This window comes from Carica papaya, chromosome 8, assembly GCF_054855325.1.
Source record: "Carica papaya isolate Zhongbai chromosome 8, ASM5485532v1, whole genome shotgun sequence".
Taxonomy (NCBI): domain Eukaryota; kingdom Viridiplantae; phylum Streptophyta; class Magnoliopsida; order Brassicales; family Caricaceae; genus Carica; species Carica papaya.
In genome coordinates this window covers 35,188,545-35,212,139 of record NC_142316.1, presented here as the reverse complement: position 1 = coordinate 35,212,139, position 23,595 = coordinate 35,188,545, and the positions used below count along the sequence as shown (strand labels likewise).

At 33.3% G+C, this 23,595-nt stretch overlaps 4 protein-coding genes across 4 annotated transcripts; 2 read left to right on the top strand and 2 right to left on the bottom strand.

Annotated features, from left to right (window-relative positions):
* Positions 1-304: 304 nt before the first annotated feature.
* Positions 305-3,452, top strand: LOC110811288 (pentatricopeptide repeat-containing protein At2g33680-like). Its single transcript, XM_022037725.2, has one exon. The coding sequence runs from the start codon at positions 377-379 to the stop codon at positions 2,669-2,671; it is 2,295 nt and encodes a 764-aa protein (XP_021893417.2). The 5' UTR covers positions 305-376; the 3' UTR covers positions 2,672-3,452.
* Positions 3,453-4,355: 903 nt separating this feature from the next.
* LOC110811197 (Remorin family protein) lies at positions 4,356-6,253 on the bottom strand. The gene is made up of 2 exons (XM_022037609.2): positions 5,420-6,253; positions 4,356-4,934 (listed from the first exon to the last, which is right to left on the bottom strand). The coding sequence occupies exons 1-2, from the start codon at positions 6,047-6,049 to the stop codon at positions 4,743-4,745; spliced, it is 822 nt and encodes a 273-aa protein (XP_021893301.2). The 5' UTR covers positions 6,050-6,253; the 3' UTR covers positions 4,356-4,742.
* A 4,210-nt stretch (positions 6,254-10,463) lies between these two features.
* On the top strand, positions 10,464-13,985 carry AGK2 (guanylate kinase). Its single transcript, XM_022037722.2, has 11 exons — positions 10,464-10,603; positions 11,110-11,145; positions 11,286-11,393; positions 11,514-11,590; positions 11,677-11,806; positions 12,145-12,507; positions 12,683-12,804; positions 12,883-13,018; positions 13,131-13,173; positions 13,268-13,373; positions 13,459-13,985. Exons 2-11 carry the CDS (start codon positions 11,143-11,145, stop codon positions 13,574-13,576), a joined length of 1,206 nt encoding a protein of 401 aa, XP_021893414.1. The 5' UTR covers positions 10,464-10,603; positions 11,110-11,142; the 3' UTR covers positions 13,577-13,985.
* A 2,797-nt stretch (positions 13,986-16,782) lies between these two features.
* Positions 16,783-20,529, bottom strand: LOC110811220 (curculin-like (mannose-binding) lectin family protein / PAN domain-containing protein). Its single transcript, XM_088209737.1, has one exon. It carries the CDS (start codon positions 19,264-19,266, stop codon positions 16,993-16,995), a length of 2,274 nt encoding a protein of 757 aa, XP_088065863.1. The 5' UTR covers positions 19,267-20,529; the 3' UTR covers positions 16,783-16,992.
* Positions 20,530-23,595: the final 3,066 nt, after the last annotated feature.

Below are 23,595 nucleotides of genomic sequence, written 5' to 3'. Positions count from 1 at the left end.
AACCCAAAAAAGGATATTATTTTTCTTTAAACACAATTTTATGCAATAATATTATAAATGTTATTACTTTAATTTTATTTTATTTGTTAGATATATTATCATTTTAATTTAAACTAAGATTAAATTATATATCGGGTTAAATTTTTTATAAGTATTATATTTATTTTATTTTTATATTTTAAAATTATTTAAAATATAAAAATATTTAAAAAATGGAAAAAAAAAATGTCACTTAGGGAATTTGATTTTCGTTTTATAGAATATATAATTTCTGAAATTTTTCAATAAACATAAAAATATCATTTAAGAAAATGCTGGTTCTTACGACGTACCGTTTTGGCTGCACCATTAGGTATTAACTAAAAAGTTCCCGGCCATGCTTACCCTGTTTCCTGCAACCTTGCCATGTCCATGTAATCCTCGAAAGTTCTCCATTTCACAGAAAACAAAGCACTTTCATGGAAACAACTTCACTTCCTGCTTTATTCTCACGTGCAATCCACGAAGCTCCACAACCAGAACAACCCAGTCTTGTTCAATTCCCACTGGTTCATGCGCTGAGCAGACTCCTATCTCTGACAACTGGTCTCAGCTCCTTAAGAGTTCAATTGGGTGTGGAGATTTCCAGCTGGGTCAGGCCATTCATGGGTTCTTAGTGAAATCTGGTTTTCAGAAAGATGACCCTTTTCAGGGAAATAATCTCGTTAATTTCTATGCGAAATTTGATAGACTGGATGATGCAGAACGGGTGTTCGATGAAATGCCTATTCGAAATACCATTACTTGGACTTCATTAATAAATGGGTATTTGCAGAGCGGTGATTTGAAGTCTGTGCTTCTGGTTGCGAGGGATATGTATCGCTCTGAAGAGAAGTTAAACGAGCATACTTGCTCGGTGATTTTACGGGCATGTAGTTTGCTAGAGGACCGGGCTCAAGGAGAGCAAATCCATGGGTTCGCTATTAAAAATGGGCTCTACGACAATGTTGTTTTGGGTACCTCTTTGATTGCTATGTATAAACAAACTGGTGTTTTTGATGAAGCAGAGAAAGTGTTCAATGATATAGCTAATAAAGATGTACAGTGTCTGAATTATATGATCTTAGAGTATGGAAAAGCTGGATATGGAAAGAAGGCTATTCAAGTGTTTGATTATATGGTTACTGTAGGTTTTGAGCCAAGTGACTATACATTTAGTAACATAATAAGTGCTGGAACTGAAAATGTAGGCATTGAGGTAGGTAGGCAATTGCATGGACTTGCTGCCAAGTATGGTTTTTTGGGTGAAATCTCAGTTGGAAATGCAGTGATTGCAATGTATGGAAAGAATGGAATGGTAGAAGAGGCTGAAACAATGTTTGATGCAATGAATGACAGGAATAACTTGATTTCATGGACTGCACTTATGTCGGTCTATGTGAAGAATGGTCTCAGTGAAAAGGCGATTGATAGATTCTTGTTATTGCTCAACCTCGAATTTCTTTTTGACTCTAGTTGTTTGGCTAATGTGCTTGATGCCTGCTCAGAATGCAATAATTTTGAATTGGGATATCAAGTCCATGGATTTGTTATAAAACATGGCCTGACATGGGACATCATTCTTGGTACTGCTTTAGTTGATTTATATGCAAAATGTGGTAATTTACAGTCTGCAAGAATAGTTTTTAACAGTTTCTCCCCTGAAAATGTAACTTTATTCAATGCAATTCTAGTTGTTTTAACGGAAATGGATGGGAATGGCGAAGAAGATGTTCTTGTTCTGTTTAACAAGCTTAGATTAGCTGGTATTCAACCAGACAATGTGACCTTTTCACGGCTGCTTAGCTTATCTGCTAAACAAGCTTGTTTAGTCAAAGGAAAAAGCATTCATGGTTACACCATTAAAACAGGATTTGGAGCTGATTTGACTGTAGGGAATGCTTTAGTTACCATGTATGCCAAATGTGGGAGCATTGGAGATGCTTATAAAATGTTTAATGGTATGAAAAACCATGACTTTGTTTCTTGGAATGCAATGATTTCAGCATATGCCCTTCACGGGCAAGGTGAAAAGGCAATCCTGGTCTTTCAAGAGATTGAAAGATTGGGGTTTGCACCTGATGAGATTACAGTACTGGCTGTTCTTCAAGCTTGTAACTACTCTGGATTATGGAAGCACGGATTACACTTATTCAGTGACATGGAGTCAAAATATGGGATTACGCCTGTAATTGAGCACTTTGCTTGCATGGTTGAACTTTTGGGCCGGGCCGGACAATTGTCAGAAGCTGTAGATTTCATTTACAAAAGCCCTTTTCCTGATTCACCTCTGCTATGGAGGACTCTGGTCAATGTATGTAAGTTACATGGAGATCTGAACTTTGGCATGGTAGCTTCAAAACATTTGCTTGAGTTGGCACCTAATGAGGCAGCATCTTACATACTCGTTTCAAATATGTATGCTGGAGAAGGGATGCTAGATGAGGCAGCAAAGTTCAGAACAACTATGAATGACTTAAAATTAAGTAAAGAAGCAGGTTGTAGCTGGCTTGAGATTGATAATAAGGTTCACCATTTCATGGCAAGCAGCAGAAGCCATCCAGAAAGTGGCGAAATTTATGCAAAGCTGGATCTTTTGAAGCATGAGATGGAGCTAGGATATGACAGTAAATTTGATCTCTACTTAACATAAGAAGATCCATAGATAGAAGAGGGGGATAAGAGCATCTTCTGACTCAAGCTTCATAATAAATTCTAATATGCTTCAATCAATTAAAGATACGTTTCCCACCCCTTTGGCTAGTGGCTTTCAGGAAGATTCCTGTTATATTACTTGATTGCATTAACTGGGAAGGTTTTGCTTTCATCTTGGTGGGATCAGGATGACAGCCTCACAGTCAGGTAGATGGCTATGGTCTAAACTGAATATTCCACAGCTGGTAAAATCCCAGTGACAATAGTGAAGGAGCGTTGGCTATTCTGGTAGCCCTTTTCTACCCCTTTTTTATTTAGGGGGGAAAAACCTCGAGAAGTGACAAGATAACATATATGAAGCCACCCTAAGATTGAAGTGATCTTAACTCGATGAAGACAACAAGAGACTGGAGCTTAGCACAAGGAACCCACCTCTATGGGTATTTGTTATTCACACTTTTAATGCTTGGGATCCTATATTTGCACTGGCTTATATATTTATTCAGCTTAATAAGCTTGAATGCCCGGACTATACTACGAGAGTTTACCATATAGGAGAAGAAATCGAAGGTAAATCATCAATACTTTATTTCACAATTGTAGGTATTACTGAGTTAGTTAAATATTCTCACTGTTCCTCTCCAAAAGACCAGTCATGATTAATGGCATCCACATGTTCTTGAAAGTGTCCATACAATGTATGCATATCAGAGAATCTATGAATGATTTTCTCTTTTAAGAATACAGTTTGAACCAAGTTTTGATGACCGAGCAAATAATCTCTCTGCTAATAGCCTTTGATGGTCAAATATATCTATGATCTCTCTTGAATAGATAAATTTCCTCTTCTATGCAAGTTCGGAAAACAAAAAGGTCGTAGGAAAAGAAAAGAATAAGTTGGAAGAACGTCTGGTTGTCGTGATGGTTATTCCATTAACAGGTAAATAGATTACTCCGAAATATTTCAATCTAAAGTTAAAATTTCTCTTGACAAAGATTTGGTAGAAGATTTTTTCTTTTCTTGCAAAGAACACGGCACTTGTCGCGGCCAAGCTTCAGGTGCACCGACTAGATTGATTATATTATTGAAGTAGTGCTGTTGGATTTTCTGTTCTTTTCTATTGCAGATTAGAGAGTGGACGATGAGGGTAAGTGATCTTAGTGAAGATATTTTTCTTTTCGTAATATTAAAATCACACATAATCTATAACATATATATATATATATATAAATCAAAGAAAGTAACACAATACAAGATTCTTGACGGTGAATCAAATCTTTAGCTGTTTTCTTCTACAACTATTTGAAGGTGACTCATTTTTGCTGTGGACTTGGCTCGTGCTTGAAAAAGGCATCTTAGTTTTATGCTTTTCTTGGCATTACACTTTTTTTAAAGACCTCTATTGAATCTTTGATGATCTAATCAACAAATCTCTGAAACTCTATTGGTTTTTTTATGTTTACACTAATAAATTAAAGACGATTAAACGAAAGATAAACTTTTGATAAAATTATTAGCATTCGCATTAAATTTGACACTATTCGAGGGATGAAAATGTCAAAATGAACTGTGTTCAATAAGGAAATCTAATCATTTTGGTGGAATTTAATACAGTTTTACGCAAATTACACCGACACAAATTTGACTAACTTATTATCTATATATATATAATCCAATCAAATCAGGTAAAATAAAATCATATTTCCAATTTGCTTTTTTCACCACCATTACCAAATAAACCCTCACCCAAAATCCCAATTACACACTTGAAATACTCAAGACATGCCTTGAAATTAAGTCTCAGTACTTAATACATGCTTAATCAACTAATTATAAATTTTAATGGTAATCATAATTCAATTCTTTGCTGCCCCCATCTGAGATGGTGCTACTCCTGTAACCAAAAGATGAAGGAGCCCTCCAAAATGGGGCAAGTCTTACGTCCACAACCTCTAGTATCCCTTGTTGGGGGTGGGGGGGGTATAGATAGGACAGACTTATACAGTAGATATATATGTATATATTTACATTGGATATAGATATAGATATATATATATTATTGTTGTAATTAAAAGAAGGATCTTTTGACAGGAGCTCTACCGACGGCTCTCATCAAATTGGAAATTTCAAGAACTCTGGCCACTTTGGTTCCCCTCTTGGCCTCAGCTGATGCTCTTCTCTCTTCTGCTTTTCTATGTGCTTTTGCGACGTCGTTTTGCATCTTCTCCAGTGCCCTTGCTCTTTTCTCCTCTAGCTTCCTCTGCACATGGATAATTAACATTCCCAAGTTGTTTAATCATAATTATTAATTAAATATATCAAATTGAGTGCTCTAATCATTAATTAATCCATTTATGTGGGTACTAATCGCGTAGTGGTGCCCTTACCGTTAATTTAAATTTACTTTCGATTCTTTACTAACCACTAATTTTTTTTTTTTAAAAAAGAAAAATCAATATATATATATATATATATATGTGTGTACGGACAATCATATATGTACATCTATATATGTATATATATATATGTGTGTATGTATGTATTGTAAATTCTCAGATGATTAGAACCCATTCGTCATCGTCCTCTGGAACTATTATTAGTCTCAACTAGCTAACTACCATCATAATCATCAGCTCAATCATAACGCTATAATTAATCACTGCATGAAGATTAATTATTACTAATTATGATGAAATCATTTAATTAGTTTATAATCTGTAATTAATTAAATAATTAATCACATACCTCAACTTTCTTCATCCAAGAAGTAGCCGTCTGCACTTGCTCTCTTTCCCACCCATTAATAATCGCATCCTCCCTCTTAAACCTGTTATTAATCTTCGCCACCTTCGCGTTCTGCCACGCCGTTATCTTCGTCTCCACCTCCTCTCTCTTCACCCTCTGCACCGACGGCGTCGCCACCTCACCATTCCCGCCACCCGCCAACCCACCCCCGACCAGCACCGGATCCGGAACCCGGTCAAGTGGGCTGCTATTATCGGGCACGATGGCCAAAGGGTTGGTCTCCAATTCCTGATCACGATCATCTTCCTCTCCAATCCTGGACAAGTACTGGTTGTCGCCGTTGGTGAGCATGTCGTTGTTGTTGTTGCTGCTGCTGTTATCCATGGAGGAGCCGGCGATGACTAAAGCGTTGAATTCTCTGCTCATGGTGGTGAAATTCTCGGTGGAGCTCCCAGCTTCGCTGGTCATGGACATGGAGGACGATCGGCGGCTGGTCTGATCCCAACGGGTACGGCTGGCGGCGGCGGCGGCGTGAGGCGGGGTTAAAGCGTGGATGTCTCTGACTTGTTGGTCATCTTCTTCTTGATTGTCGCTTTGGACGCCAGTGTTGGGTCTTTGCAGGGTTAACATATAGACAGACGGCTCAGGGTTTTAGTCCGCGTTGGAGGAAGAAGACGGAGAAATGAAAATGGCGAAAACTGGTGGGAGAGTGGAAGGATCATGCATAGTATGAATAGTACGTGAAGGAATACGAACCACACGAACAGTCAATAAGAGAATTCAAGAAGAGCAGAAGTACTTGAAGTGAAACTCCATAATATTAATGATGGTGTTTTGTCTTTTGAAGTAAAAATAAGCCTCGAGGATCTCCTGTAAGAGGAGATAATTTTAAAAAATAATTATTATAATTTTATTGCGTATATAAATAAAATTATATTTTTTTATAAAACCCAAATAAAATGTATTATTATTATTATTATTATTATTATTATGGAAATATCACGTGTTTATTTTAATATAAATTTAAACTGAAAAAAGAAATACGGGTGAAATTACAATTCGTTATAATTGCATTTTACACCCCTCTAAGTTCATTATTCTCTTTTGGGCCCAGATTTATAAAATATAATCTCGCTTTTGTCCTCAAGTGAGTTAAAAAAACACAATTATATATATATTATTGTAAATATACCCAATAAATTAAATTAATATATTTAGAATTTAGAATAAGAATAATATAGTTAATATAAGTATACCATAATTGAGGCGGCTGGAGGGGACCTAATGAGTGTCCATTACTTTTGGTCACGTCACGTCTCTCAATATTTTTGCAACATTATGATAAAAATATTTTTAAAATAATTAAATTTTGTGCTTTGAATTGCCATAATTAAATGCATAATAATTAATTTTTAATGCTTAAATATTCTTAATTATTACATTAGTGACATTTCGAAAGCATTAAACGCGGGTGCTAATCATAAATAAGTAAAAAATGGAGGGCACATGTGCAAATTTTATTAATTGGTTTTTAGCTAATTAAGTGTCGGCCAAAAGATTTTAGAGGAGCCCACCAAAAATTTGGTGGTGCGGGTGGACCAGTCACGAACTGCACACGCGTAGCACTGTGGCGATCGGGAACTCACTTGTCCCGACACACACGTGGCGTTATTTCATTGGTTCCGGCATCCTTCATGGAAAGCTCCAGATGTTCTTTCCGTGCAGCCGCTGACGTAAAATCCGGAAGTGACGCCACGTGTACGGTTATTAAACGACTTTCCTTACACACGTATCACACGATAGATTAAAAATATAATTTAATTGTAATCATTGTTTTGTTTAATGGGATTGGCTTATGTGTAATTGACCAATCAGAGGCTTCCACCTTGATTTATTTGTTAAACCATAGGTGTCTTTAATGATGTAATGGAAGTATCAAGCTGTTAAGTGGGATTCGACACGCGTCAATTTTTTACTGGTTGATATTTTATATTTTTTTTTTTTGAACATTTGGTTTGTCATGCGTGGATGGGTGAGAGTGACCGATTGATAATAGTCTTGTTTTGAATTGGTTAATTAATTTTGATTTTATTGGTCACGTAATTAAGAGTTTTTTTTTTTTTTTCTAACACTCGAAAGCTACATTAATTTAATTAATCATAGTTTTGAACTGTTAATTGGATTTTTGTTATGACTTAGTTTGATATGAATTCATAATTTAATGTGATACGGAGGCCCATTAGTGATATATATAATTTTGGACCGCCTATAGTATAGTTATATACAAATTTAATAATAAAGCCCATCTATGGTTAACAAGATAAACCCAAAAAAAAAATATAATGGGCTCGATTCAATTTTTGCATGGCTCTAATATGAACCTTCCCGTAGCAAAAATATTTAATTCACTAAGCTTGTATTAAGAAGTATAATTTTCATGGTACCATAATTTAAATTAAGATATACAATTTTGTACGATATGTGACATCTTACAATATTTGATACGACATTAGGATAATAATTACAAATTCATTAGTTTTTATTGAATCGGAAATTATTATTTCAATTTTAAATAAATTTCAATATGAGTTTAAGTTATTTTATAAATATAATATTTAATTTTAACATACAAAATTACAAATTGCAAACTTTGTAAAAGTGAATTTTTTTCAACTTGGCGTTTTGTCAATTTCAAAAATAATATCCCAATTCTATTGTGCGAATGAAGCCATTGAAGGCCGTACAATTGGAGGAATTTTATAGTCCATGAGTGTGTGTATATATATATATATATATATTAAATATAATAATATTAACATATAATTTAATTCCACTTGCTTAAAAAAAACAAATGAAACCAAATATTTTAAAAAATTCACTTTTGTTAGTGATATTAATAAGTGACATATATATATATATTCATTATAATAAAATATAAATAATTATACGTATAGAAGTATAATCATGCACTAAACATTTAATTAAGTGCATAATTAAAGGAACGTAAAGATTCGCTTATACATTTGACTTTCTCCCTTGATTTATTATTCTTATAGCATAAACACAATAAAGATATCCACCGTATGTATATACGTATGTATATATATATATATTATTTAATTGATACATCATAATTATTAATTACTAATTTCTAATTATTAGTTATTATTTAACATTAAGGTTATGAATTCAAACATAATAATAATATAATTGAATATTATGTAAACCCATGTTCAAAGATTTGTAACATGTCGTCTCCTTCACGTCAATTTGCCCCACAAGTAACCTAATTTAAGTCCCATCCATGTGAACCATTCATATAAATATATATATATATATGTATGTATGTATGTATGTATGTATGTATGTTGTACGTACATATATATATATATACATACATGCGTGTGTATGTGGGTATATGTATGTGATTTATTATGTTTTATAACAGAGTTGGTCCAAACAAGTTATGGGTAAGTGCATCATTAGATTTCTATCCAAAGCAAATAAATTAAAATACTAAAATTCTCTTAGTATTATATAAAAATGTCCAAATAAATATATATATATATATATTAAAAATTATTTTTGTACTTTAAAAAATAAAATAATTTTTTTATTTCAATTAATTTTCAATATTTTTATATATTTCACGTCTTTAAAATTAATCTTAATTTTTTAATATTATATATTTACGTATTAAATAATATTTATTAACGCGGGCTATATATGTTTTTACATATTAATCATTATATATATATAATAAACTAATTACTTTTTTATATTAAACAATACAAAAAAAATTAGTTAGAAGAAAATAAGTAATCAATTATTGGTTGATTAATTTTTTAATAACAAATGTTAATTAGGTAAACGCAAGTTTTAATACAAAGTTTCAAAGAGGTGGAGCCTACTTGCTTTAATAATAAAATTAATGAATTTTTAATACGTCGTGATTAATTATATGTTAATCACACAATCATTAATTTATATGTTTATATTATTTTATAAATTATAAAAATACTGAATATAAAATTTTATACGGTTCGTAAAATTAAAATTTAATATAAACCCCGACAAATTTATTTCGATTATGTCGTTTTATGTACGGATAATTATTAATTGCATTTTTTATATACAATTATTTTTAAATATAAAAATTTAAAATTAGTATGTTTACTATAATGATTTTTATGTTAATAAAAAGTCAGACGTTACCATCAATTGGGCAAATTCAATTTCATTTAATAATTCAATTAAAGACTTTTTCGAATGTAACTTATATTAAAAAAAATGTAATTATCCGTAACATAATTAGTCAATAAGATCATGAAATAATTAATATTATAACCAAACATTTCATGTGGGTCATAGATTTTCTCTGGCAGGTTGACGAATACTAAAGTTGAATATGCAATAAAAACACGTAATTAACTCCCAATACTTTTATATTTAATATAATTATGCAAAATTCACTATTTGTATTTTAAAAAAAAAAGGAAAGTGATTTTAATATAAATATATTAATTTTAATTTTCTAGATAACAAAGAATTTAAATAAAGTAATATAAAAAAATATATATATATATGGAATGTAAATTAATCCCAGCTAAGTACAGAGAAACCACACCTGTCATGGGGAACACGCAACTGTCCTCTCGTCCCGCTCCTCTGAAAACCCTAGAAGCATATACATACGTATATATATATATATGTATAATTTTATATATAATAATTAGATGGAAAAAGGGCAAAAATAAATAATAAAAAAAATTCAGAACCAACTCATGAAGAATGAAAATAAGAGCCGGTCTCTTCGTCAATTCGTGATTTGAATGCGACCAAAACAGCCACCGCCCTCTCTCTCTCTCTCCCTCTCTCTCTCTTGTTCTTTCTTGAGCGGTCCTGTACATATACGACTCGACTTGGCAATTTCTATTACGATTCCCTCTACTTGAATCACAAGTTTCTTCTGCGGACGATTCTTATTTTCTTTCTATTTTTGTTTGGAGAATCTTGCGATTGAAAAAGAACCCAAAACTTGCGTTTGAATCCTCAATCAACCCTTTTCTGGGCTCTATAAGTTTCATTACTTGCGCTGGGCTCTATAAAAAAAACTTGGCGTTAGGAAAAAGCGGGTGTTTTTTGTTTTTTTTCTTTTGCAGAAATCTGCTCATTGTATTCAAGGTAAGAATTCGGCTCTCGTGTTCTTGTTTTTCTGTTGTTTATGGCTTGTCTGGTGTGTTATTCGTTGGTAGCTCCTTTAATTTGTTTGATCCAGTGATTACGGGTTCCTCTTGTTCATCTCTCATTGTTCTCTCATCTTCTCAATTATTTGTTTTGTTTTCTTAAATCTTAATTTTGAGAACTGGATTTTTTTTCAGGGTTTATATTTTCTAAATACCCACAAAAATGTATTCCTTCGCCCTTTTTCTGTAGATTTGTTTTCTCTATGTCAGTGAATGTAACATGGTACTGATATTTTGGATTTGATTTTACTGAATACTTTAGATTTTGCACTGGACAAGTTTTTTTATTATTTTTTTTAATTTTCATCTAAATTTTTGCTGGTTTCATTTGCTTGAAAAATGTGGGGCTAGCTGTTTAGAGCTTGTGCCTTTTCAATTACATCAGATCCAAGAAATATAAATTCTTTTGGTTTGATCTCTTATATCTCCTTGGGCATTGATCAGGTTGGATAATTTTTTTGGAGGCATAGATTCTCCATGGTGAGCTTTTGATGATTGTTTACAGTTCTCATTTAGATTGAAATTGTCTTGGGGGAAAAAAAAAGAGCAAGAGATTTACAATTTAAAAAATGTGGTCCATCCATGGCTTTTTTACTTACGTGTTTGGTCATGGTTATTAGGGAGAAGCCCCAGCTTGCTTGGTTGATGATCTGCAGAATGGATTCTCAAATGGGTTTGGTTCAAAGTCCAAACACCTTGAATCATCTGTTGTCATCGGGGATAAAGAGGTATTTTCATCGATTAATGATCCACAGTTGATTTAATGGGTCTTCATGGTCCTCTGTGTCTGGTATTGAACTGGTTCAGCCATCATATCAACTGAGAATACTGTGTGTATCTATGTGCAGTATATTATTGGTAGGACGGATAATGAATCGACATTATCGATTGGAGTCAAAATTTTTGTTAGATCTAAGGGGCAATGGTGAGTTAATAGCTTTAGCTTGCAATGTTGGTTCATTTGGATCTTGCTTCAGTTGCTGGACTTATTTACTTCTGGCGGTTATATAGGGTAACTCCTATTGTGCTTGGAGCAAAACCCAAGTTGTCTAAGGACCATTCGGCTGTTCTTGTGAAGGAAGATCGTATCTTGGTTATTAAAAAGGGTTCTACTTCAGATGACTGCATTTGGTTTCTGGAGGTTGGTATTTTTGAATGCTTCAGCTCTTTGCCTAAATCTCAAAGGTTATAAATTTTCTTGATGAATGCTTCAGCTCTTTGCATTTGGCTTCTAGAGGTAGAAGAAGGTGTAGACTGTCGACAGTATGTATTTAATTGGGTTTTAAAACGCTCCAGCACAATATAATCAAATTGCAATCAAGCCCTTTTAAATTTTCTTGATCACTCGCCAGTTAAAAACGAACTCTTTGCAACTGTCAAGTCATTTTCTCATGGTATTTGAGCATATTCTGATTTGTTTGGTTGTATATTTTTGGATTATTTTGTGTGGAAATTGTTTGATTCTTTTGAATATGGTAGATTGACACAGGGTATGTAAGGGAGCAGAAGAAAATATTAGGCACTGAGGTGGTTGCATGGAGTAAGGGTGTGCGGGGCAATGCTGAGAAGCCAGTTGTCATAAGTGGTCCTTCGGGGGTAGGTAAGGGCACGCTAATAGCGATGCTCATGAAGGAATTCCCAACCATGTTTGGATTCTCGGTGAGCCACACAACCAGAGCTCCACGAGGCATGGAAAAGGACGGGATCCATTACCACTTCACAGAGCGAAGTGTCATGGAGGCAGAGATAAAAGATGGGAAGTTCCTTGAATTTGCTTCAGTTCACGGAAATCTTTATGGAACCAGCATTGAGGCTGTTGAGGTGGTAGCAGATTCTGGAAAGGTAACAAATTTGGGGTTCTCCGTCTCTCTACAAGAAATTCATTTTTATAAGAATCTTAAAAACTGCAAGCATTGGTTCTTTTATTTTCTCTAATGTTACTAGTTTCAGCAATTTCACATTCAATTAGCATTCAGAGTTTAAAACAATTCTTCTTGTCTTCCTTGATAATATATAGAGATGCATTCTTGACATTGATGTTCAAGGGGCAAGGTCCGTGAGGGCTAGTTCACTCGAAGCTGTTTTTATCTTTGTCTGTCCACCATCAATGAATGAGCTCGAAAAGCGTCTTCGTGCTAGGTGAATCCGTGTTTCCCTATTCTGATGTGAATCAGTCTGTTACATCCCCAGTTGATATCATCCTAAACGTTGTAACAGGGGAACCGAGACAGAAGAACAGATTTTAAAGCGACTGCGAAATGCTGAGGCAGAAATCGAGCAGGGAAAATCTTCAGGAATCTTTGATCATATTCTGTACAATGATAATCTTGAAGACTGTTATGAGAACCTTAAGGTAAATCCTTTCGATAATGCCTGTTAGTAATTTGCTTATGGACTCGTCTTCTTCAGTTTTCTTGTGAGTTTTTCCCCAATACGTGAATGAGCTATTCTTCCATATGTTACAGAAAATCTTGGGACTTGACAGAAACATGCCTGTTGATGATTCATGTAAGAAACCTAAGCCCTAAATGCACCTGTCTTGCTTCTTATATATTCTAAAGCCTTACGGAATTATAATGAAGTGTCCGAAATTTGAATACAGCACCGAAAGGGATTGATCTGCCCGAAGAGCACTCGGTTTCAAAATTGGATAACAAAATCCTCATAAATTGTGGGACTTCAGAACTTGGAAAAGCTTCAAAGAACTTGTAAGTTTTATCGTAGAACAGAACGGTTATCTCGTACACTTTTGTTGCGCGGTTGAAATCTATATATCTCTTGCCAAACGTGCAGAATTGTATTGGACGTATCATCGCCGAGCGGGGGAGCACCCGGACGGACAAGGGGGCTTAAGGTGTATTCTGTTGATTCATTTTCCGATGGCCTGAATGGAATCGACAGTTTAAGCTAACGGCTACTACCCCTTACCCGACTAACGCGCATCCTAGTTTCTAATACTCATCTCCGAGCAAACAGCGCGAGAAAGATCCGGTGGCGGTGGTGATTTTAATTCGTTAAGTAGGATTATCATTTTTCTCGCGAACATTCTTTGCATCTTCATGTTCTTCTCTTCGGCGAAAAGAGAAGAAAAACAAACACGAAAAACAAACACAACTACGATTCGGTATTTAGACAAATTATGGTTTCCCTAGAGAGGGGCAATGAAAGAGATGATTCGAAAATTTCTTCGGCTACTAGAAAATTCTCCTGCATGCACAATTCTGTTCTTTAGTAAACTGTATTAGAATGTCAGAACATATGCAGCCAGCCGGGGACAACTATAAGTTGATATAAGTGCTATTTTATACGTTTTTAGCTCCCATCTCTGACTCTATTTAACACGGTTCATCTGCCGGCCACAACCATGTCCTCCGGTCTGATAATATTAGGGCGTAGAGTGCATATATATACATATATATATTTACATATATACTATGGTTGTATTTTTGAATTAAATAGAGGACCGTTAATGCAGTTTTCGGTTGGGGGAACGTGCGGTCGGCGGAGTCGGGGCTCGGCTGGTATCCACTCATTGTGGGCCCAACCAACCTGCCGCATCACCAATTTTCCACATAAATAAAAAATTAATTTATTATATAAAAAAAATATTTAATATATATATATATATAATTAGGAAAGAGAGAGGTAGGGGAGAACGGTATTATGTTGGGTGAGAATAGCAGAAGGAGATAAAGTTGGGGGACCCACTGGCTGGTGGGAAAGGAGCAAGTGGGTTTGCTGCTTTCTCACTTTCTCGGTTTTAATGAGACCTGCCGACCTGCTCGTGTTTGTTTCGTCGTAAATAGTAGTTAATTAATGTATAATATTTTACGAGCATGTTAAAATTTTATTTATTTTTATTTTTAATTTAATGGAATGGTAGTAGTAAATCGGTATTTGAATAATAAATTTGTGATGAATTTTAAAAATTACGGATGATAATTTTTTTTTTTATTATAACTTTATAAAATATATTTAATTTTCGTTAAGTTAAATTAATATGATAATATAATTAATAATTATTTATTTTATTAAATATAAATTTAATTATATATATATTTTTTATTATGTATTTTTATATATTATTTAATATTATATATAATAAAATATGAGTAAATTAATAATTTGATTGAAAATACATGAATTTTGTTAATAACCCTAAAGTTATTTTATAATTTTTGTGTTTAAACATGTTAGAAAGTAAAATTTGGCTTTGATTTTACTGCTTCACAGTACAAACACTCTACTGTATGTATATATATATATATATGTGTGTGTGTGTGTGTGTTACAAATTTCAAATTGAAAACACATTGAAACTTACCAAGTACGAAATTCAATAAATTGGAGAAGAATTTCATGGGCTCTCAATGAGCCTGGCCCACAGTCAAAACCCATAAGGTACAAACATTAATGAAAAACTATATATATATATATATATATATATAGAGAGAGAGAGAGAGAGAGAGAGAGAGAGAGGAGTATTTATATATATATATATGTGTGTGTGTGTGTGTGTATATATATGTGTCAAGGTGAGGATTTTTGAAATGCAAAGAAGAAGAAGAGGTCAAGATCTGAAGGAACAAAGAAAGTGACAGAAGAAGAATTGGGAGAATTTTTTCTTCTCTTCATGGGAGCCGGCGGACATGATAATCTCTCTGGTATTCTCTGAGTTTTGGGTGTACGACAGCCTTCCGAGCTCGTGGCAGCCATTGTTTCAGCTTCTTTCTTTCCGCACTGATAATCTTCCTCTACATATATACACACACACACACGCACGCACGCACGCACGCATACACACATATTTACATACGTGTATGCATTAGTATTATATATATTTACATACGTGTATGCATTAGTATTTATATATATATATATACATATTTTTCAGCTTTTGAGATGGTGCCGAAGGAAACCAACAATATTAGTTAAAAGATGACAAGAAAAATACTCCAAAATTTTACCCAACTGCTACCACTCAATTATATATATATATATATATATATATATATACGAGTTATATATTCTTCAATAATTATATAGGTTGGCAACTTTTTTGTAATTTTCAACTAAATCTTTTTATTTTGCAATTAAAACAAATATTTTTTTTAATCCTAAATTTGAGGTATTCAAGAAAAAATCTAAGATAATAACCCCAACATAATTATAATATATTATTCCGCGTATCATCAATACGGTAGTATAATAATTAAAATATTAATTTCAGTAATTAAGTGAATTATACTTATAACAGTTGTAGTCAACTTAATATATAACTATTATAAAAAATATATATATTTTAATAGAGTGGGTAATTTTAAAATAAATTATAAAATTATTGTGTTTTATGAGTATTAAACTACAATAATAGAAACGGTTATCAACACATTCAATTATTTTAAATGTGTTTTGACATCTCATCTCGTTTATTAAAGAAACACAAATTTTTCTTTTAAGTTGTCTTTCGTCAAGTAAAGTTACAGAGTTTTGTGCATAATAATTAGATAAAAAAAAAAAAGTAAGTCGGAGAATTAAAATTTTTTCTAATGGGTATTTTAATTACGTTATAACTATATTATCTCATAATGATACGTAAATAATAACTTTCTGTTGTTTTTAAAAAAAAAAATATATGTTGAATTCAATAAAAAAATAATTTATGGGTAAAACTTTCTTACATAAAATTTTTATATTTTACTTAAAATATTAAACATTTATAATGCAAAATTCGTTATTTTTTTAATATATTATATATTAACTATCGTTAATTTATAATATTTAATTTAATATAATTTAAAATTTAATTCATTAAAATATTAATAAAAAATTATAATTAAATTAATTTTTAATATAACGCGTCATGATGTATCCGAACAAAAAAAAAACATATTCATTAAGTTACTTTAATCGAAATAATTACGATGAACAATCGTGATTGAGTACGTATAAAATCTTTATGGGCCGACTCGACCCGACCCATTAAGATTCTACAAACCTATCAAAAAGTTATATAGGCTGCATTTGGTTTGATTTTCATTCAATGGAGTATGAACTTAGTTTTGGCATATTTTTGTCAGATTACAATATAAATCATAAGCAAGAAAGGAAAAAGATATACAACCAGAAAAAAATATGTTAATTGGCTAAAATGTCAAAACATTGCAGATGCAACCTCCGCCAGTTTGCAAAATTACATCTTCAAAGCAAAAGATTAAACAATGGCAGAGGCCAGATTGTCATCATTGCCGTTAATTTCCCACTGTACACAAAATCATAACGCTAAAATGAAAAAGATGACCTAAAGTCTCGACTCGGCCGGAAAATCCTATGCCTCGGGACAGGACTCTGGAGATTCGGGTGGAGATCTATGGCAAAGAAAAGGCGGTGGAGGGGGATCAACTAACAATGTCCCCTCCAAAACCTTCACCACCTCCCCCATTCCAGGTCTCAGTCGTCCGTCTGCCTGAAGACACCAAAATGCAATTCTCATTACGCGTTCCAGCTCCGCGACATCTACATTACCATCAATCCTGCTATCCACAACGCTTACCGCCTGCCCTTCTATCCATTCTCGGTAAGTCCACTCGTAAATTTCCTCAACCCTCCGACACCCAGTTACCAATATCAACATCATCTTGCCAACATCCTTGACATCCTTGTCTGCATAGCAGAATGATCCCTCACCGTGAATAGAACTTAGCCCGAACTCACTCACTTTGGCCTCAAAATTTTCGTCCAAAACCACGTTTTCACATTTCAAATTCCCATGGCTTATAAACTCTCTACACTCCGTATGCAAGTAACACAGAGCTCTGGCCACACTCAAGCATATATCTATTCTCTTTCTCCAAGTCAGTTTTTTGCTCAGCGTAGAATCTTCCATGTATTTTTCCAGAGAGCCATTCTTGGCATATTCGTACACCAAGTATTTATGACCAAATTCACAGCAATACCCGTCCACCTTAAGAAGGTTTTTGTGATGAATGTTTCCGACCTTCAAGACCGCACTTCTGAATTTCCTTTCTTCTACCATTACTTCCAGCTCTTTCACCGCAACTAGCTGCTTCTCCGGAAGCATACCTCTGAATACCCTTGGTCCAATTTTATGCTTGAAGTTCTCCGTAAGATCCTTGATTTCGTTGAAGGAAAATATAATCAATCCTTTGGAGTTAGCGCCTGTAAATGCTGAAGCAATTTTCTTTCTAATTGCTTCTCTTCTTTTGAAGATCCAGAAACCAATGACAAACTGAATTGCAACAAATATGACAAATGTTCCAGACACTGCTCCAAGAAGGCAAGAAACACAGAGCTCATAAGACCGGCTGCTCAAAGAGGAGTTTTTCGGAACAATGGGATCAACAGCTTTTGGGTCCAAACATGTCTTGACAAAAGATATTGAACTCAGACTGGGATAAGAATAACCACTAATAAATCGGGTTAACTTCATTCGACATTGTGCACTTCCATCATTCATGAAGGTCACTGCAGTGCAACTTGGGTTTTCCTGGCACATCTCTTTACATTTCTCTAAACTAGTTTGGAAGATTGAATCATTTGATGGGTAAATTCCATATAAGACCATGTGCCTGTGTTCAAGCATGGCGGAACCAGAACTACAATGCTGATAATATGGAGCCAAACATTTCGGATTAGATTCCAAATGAGAGTTAAACGGGCATTGACACACAGGTGACCCAGATGAATTGAATGTGCATATACCACGCTGATCACAAGTTGCAAAAACATCACACTGATTCTCAACAGCTTGCCAGACAGATTTCCATGACTGTGAATCTTCTCTCCATGAGTATATTCGCAGATTACCATCAAAATCTATCCTAAGGAAACGAAATTTCACAATGTCATTGTGATCTTCCCCAAACACAGACCAAACAGGTTCCGAACTTTGGTCCAAAAGTTGCAACCTCCCATCAGAGGCAAGAACAGCACTGAGATTTGAACCAGCAGGGCTTTGACTTGTCCAGAAAATTATACTACTTTCCCATCTTAACTGCAGCTGACCCATCACATCCATGTATAGACTATAGTAATTTGACACAGAATTCTTGCTTGGAGGTCTAAGTGTTTTGAAGGCAGAGAAAGTCTGGCCAGGAAGAAGAGTATCAGATGGAGTATTGAAACTCTGCCATACGACATCTTTTTTCTCGTTTATCAGAACAAGATTACCATCATCACCAAGAAGAGCAGAAGCTACAGATACTTGGCTTGTGTTACTAGTCCATACAGTGATTCCCAACGAGGAATCAACCAAAACCAGTTCCCCATTTTCCTTAAGCATGAAATATGAATTGTTGCTGACAGTAACATCAGCTCCAGCAACCCAAACAATAGTTCGTTGATTAACAGGTATCGATTTGGAATTAAAACGAATCCCAACGCTAAACCGGTTAGGAAAATCAGAAAGGTTATAGAACCCTAGTGCAAAATCACCATGGGAGGAGACCCACAAGTTATTGTCAACTACAGAAAGTTTTGAACCTAAAGGAATCTGAGAGACCACAGCTTGAAACAGAAAGAACCCAAGAAAGCTACATAGAAATATAGGTGAATTAGGGAAATACCTTGCCTCCTGAAGCATAGTTGAAACTTGTTAAAGATGAAGAGGGACAAAGACGAAAACAGTAGACCAGACCAAAAACCTCTTATATCATCTGAGCACTACTAAAGAGATCAAATGAACACATTTGAGAAAGTTACCAGACAACCAACAATGGAGAAAAGGCAGGACGTGTGATACAATTTTCAAGCTTACCAAAGAAAATGCACCCAAGGAAAGAACAGTAACTACTCAAGATTATTACTTTAAAAACCAGAGATATTTGGGAGGGAAATCAAAGATAATAAACCTCATTTCAGTGTTCTATTAGTTAAAATAAGCATAGACCAAAACTGTCCAAGTTTCAAGGTAGTAGAAATTGAAAAGGGAGTAAATTATTAGACTTTGGTACCTGAGAAAAGAAAAAGAGTCAAACCCAGAATGCCAGTAGCCGGCATAGAACACAACCTTGACTGGAAAAAAAAATGTTTAGTAGCTCAGCTCTGGGCCCATAAACAAATTCAACCTCTGAGCATAAAAAACTTGACCATCCCACAACGATTAAGGAGTGATTGATGAATAAAATAGCAAGTAAATGGATTAATCAAATGAAGATTAAGATTCAGTGACCTACCGAGCTGAATGATCTGTAAAGGAAGAGAAAGAAAAAGGAAGCTGGGAATTTTTTTATGGGATACAAAACAATGGGTATTGAAATCAAAGCTTTTAGTCGCAGATGGGACCCAAGATTAGGCCAATGGCGTATGCATTCTATTTCAGGGCACTACTATCATTTTCAGGCTTCAAAAAGTGGACTCGGAATAACGGCTTATAATGCTGTATGAACCGTCTGCAGTCACCGACCAGCTGAGATATGAACTGAGCAAGTTCCCATTTTGAGAGAGAAAATCTCCGGATTTAACCATGAGGTAATTTGATTCTTCATTTTCCCGGGAAACAAACAGAAAAACCAGAAGGAAAAAAGAAAACAAGAACACGATACCTTTTTTCAAAAAAGTTACTTTCAGAGTGCCCTTTTAGCCAAAATGAAGAAAGAAAAGATGGGTAGCAGGGGAAGACGGATTACGCAGCTGATAATGTGAAACGGGACTGTGGGGATTCGAAATCAATGTTGGATTTGAGTAGCCAGTGATGAGGGAATATCAGAGAAAGGAAAAGAGAGAGACAGCTGAAAGTGCGAACAGAAGAGCTTTTATTTCTTATTTTATTCTGCTCGTGTCTCTTACAGTAGAAACTGTACAGTAGGGAGCAGCCTGTTTGGTAGACTAGAAAATTCTTCCCTTCTCGGAAAATTGAAATAAATATGTGCATTTTCTAAATTATATGCATTTATTACTCACTAAGTTGTAACCACAAAAAGAAATTGAAAAAAAAAAAAAAAACAAACGTGCATTGAAAAGTCAAATATATACTCTTATATCTATATATTCAAATTTAATTTTAAAATAAAATAATATTATCGAATATAATTTTTTAAAATTAAAAAAAATAAATTAATTCGTCTGAAATTCACAAAAAAAAACGTTATTAAAAAATTAATATCTGAAATTTGATATTCGTTATAATTTAATTTTTTATTTTTTTTAACAATTTAATCTCAATGTTTTTTATTTATTTTAAAATTGCATAAAATTATTTAAAAAAATAATTTAAAAGACTGAATTTTGAATATTATATTTAATAGTTTCAATTTTTCTAAAAATATATATAGAAAATTGAATACTTAAAGTAAATAAAAAAATATTAAAAATTAAATTTTAATAAATATAAAATTTTAAAAACTAATTTAATAATTTATACAAAATTTATTGTTAATCACTCGGCTTGGGATTAAACGCTCCGTTTCATATGATTCAGCCTCTACTGATTCTTGAAAATGTTGGGAAAAGATTCGTCGTATTGCATTTATGCCCTTATGATTATTCGTTAATGCAATTTCCCCCCCCCCCAGTGATTACTTGTCTTTACCTTTTCTCCCCTTCGATAAATTTGGAAATATCGTATGGCAACAATCCGGTACGACGCCGTACGGGTGAGTCGTTGCCGCACTGAGATGTCTATTCCGTTAGGATTATTAGTAATTTGTTTTTGACGTGATTATTCGGTAAAATAATTTTATTTATATAAATTAATTATTTTTATAACATTTTTAGTGAATTTATCAACACTTAAATTAATTATTTAAATGATTTTTTTAACAAAATTAGTATCTTTTTTATTTAAATAAATAAAAAAATTTATCTATTATATAAAATTTAATTACTATAAATTTTATTAAATTAAATATTATACATTATATAATATATTTTACGTCAAAGTCAAATGAATTCTCTATTTTTAAAATAAAAATTAGTAAAATAAATTATTAATAGTTGTGGTAGCTGAGGCAGTGGTTGGTTGGGAAGACAGGGTTCGCTGTTATCAACCGAAGCATTGGAAAAAAAACGACAAACGACGTCGTTGGCTGTAAGCTTATAATTAAAGAAACATACATAGGATCCTGCTGACTTTGAAATATTCTTAGTTTTATTTTCTCTTTTTTGAAGTTATTTCAAGTTTTAATATATATAATTATTACGAAATATTTAATATATTAATTGATATTTACATAATTTTAAATAAATTATTTAAAATAACAAAGGCTAAATTTTGATTTCATAATAAAATTATATTAAATTTGGTTGTTCTAATATTGTAAGAATATTAACACCAATTAAATCATAAAATTTATTATTTTATAAATATATTATAAGTTAACAATAATTAATTATTTTACATGATCATAATTTATGTAATTAATAATTATTGGGGTCATCGTAAAAATTAAATTAATTTTTTTTTTAAACGGGTTATTATGATTTCGACAAAATAAATATTTTACATAAATTAAATTAATTTTTGATTTAATAAATTTGTTGTTTACTTAATTCGTGCATTTGTGTAATTAAATTTTGTTAGGATAAATTATAATGATTTTTAATAAAATAAATATTTTGGTTTGTGAAGAAATGTTTGTAATAATATATTATGTAAATAATATATAATTGGATAGTAGAAAAGAGAAATGATTTGATGGGACATAAAAAACGTGTGAGAAAAGGAGGGTGAGAAGGATAATATTCAAAGAAGATGCATTATTAAAGAAAGGGATGTGAGAAAGAGAGAAGAAGATTCTCTTGTGCTTTTATATATTTATATAATATATGTATTTCTTAAAAGAAATGAAGAAAAAAGAATTACTAAAAAATAAAACCCACGTGATGAATGCAAAGCCAACAAATCAACTTTTTATAATCCCACAATGTTACAACCAACTTTTTATGGTAACTTAGAATTCGCATATGTTAGATTTTAATTTATCGTGGGAGTTTATATATATAAATTGTAATACTTAAAGAGAGTCCGTGACACCCCTAAACACTTTTTGTTATAGAATTATTATAAACTATTCATTCTTACACTCTAAACAAGATATTTATAATTATTCAACCAAATTATATATATTCATTAGTTTAAAAAGAAATCAATTCTCGTACAATGAATAATTTTATAATTAAATAAACTATTTAACTATCATCATACACGTAGAAGTTATAACATTACTTCAATACTGTAAGTGTATTACTATGTCTTATCGAGATTGATAACATCTTGTTACTCTTAAGCCCGGTGCTCCGTTGCTAAGCTCTCCATTTTCGGTTCCCGCCTCAAAGCATCTGAAGTGAGAGTAATGAGTATGCATAACTCAATAAGATGAAATTTGGAACTAAAACTAATGAATGACAATTAAATGACCTCCCTCCTTACTATTATTTCCCTTGTTTCTATCATTTGATTTTCCTCCCTTGATAATTATTAAATAACAACATTACTCCCTCTTAATCCCACGTAACCCCTTACTGTTAGCCCCTCGTTCTCCCAACCACATAACAGACCCGCACTCTATCCCTTTTGTTTTAACCATAACACCTTACAAACTCGACACCATTCCGGTAGTCCCTACATCATACCCATACACCCTCTCAATCCACCCCACCTCCATACTACCTCTCATTAAACACTAGTCTACCAAGACCACACACGTACACCATCGTTGCATCCCGGGTCCCCGTCCCAACAGCAAACACAATCCTCATATCAGCCGTTACACTGGTCGGTGAATGCGTGAGTGGCAGTATACTGCTAATGTGCGTGGCTGAAAATAGTTGGTGTGTGTGTGTGTGTGTGTGTGGCAGTGTACAGTCGGAGTGATTATGGCCAAAATAGGGCTGGTGTGGGTGTGGGTGTGTGTGTGGCTGTATATTGCTGTTAGGGGTGCGTATGTGGCCGAACAAAGGCCAGAATGTGGCT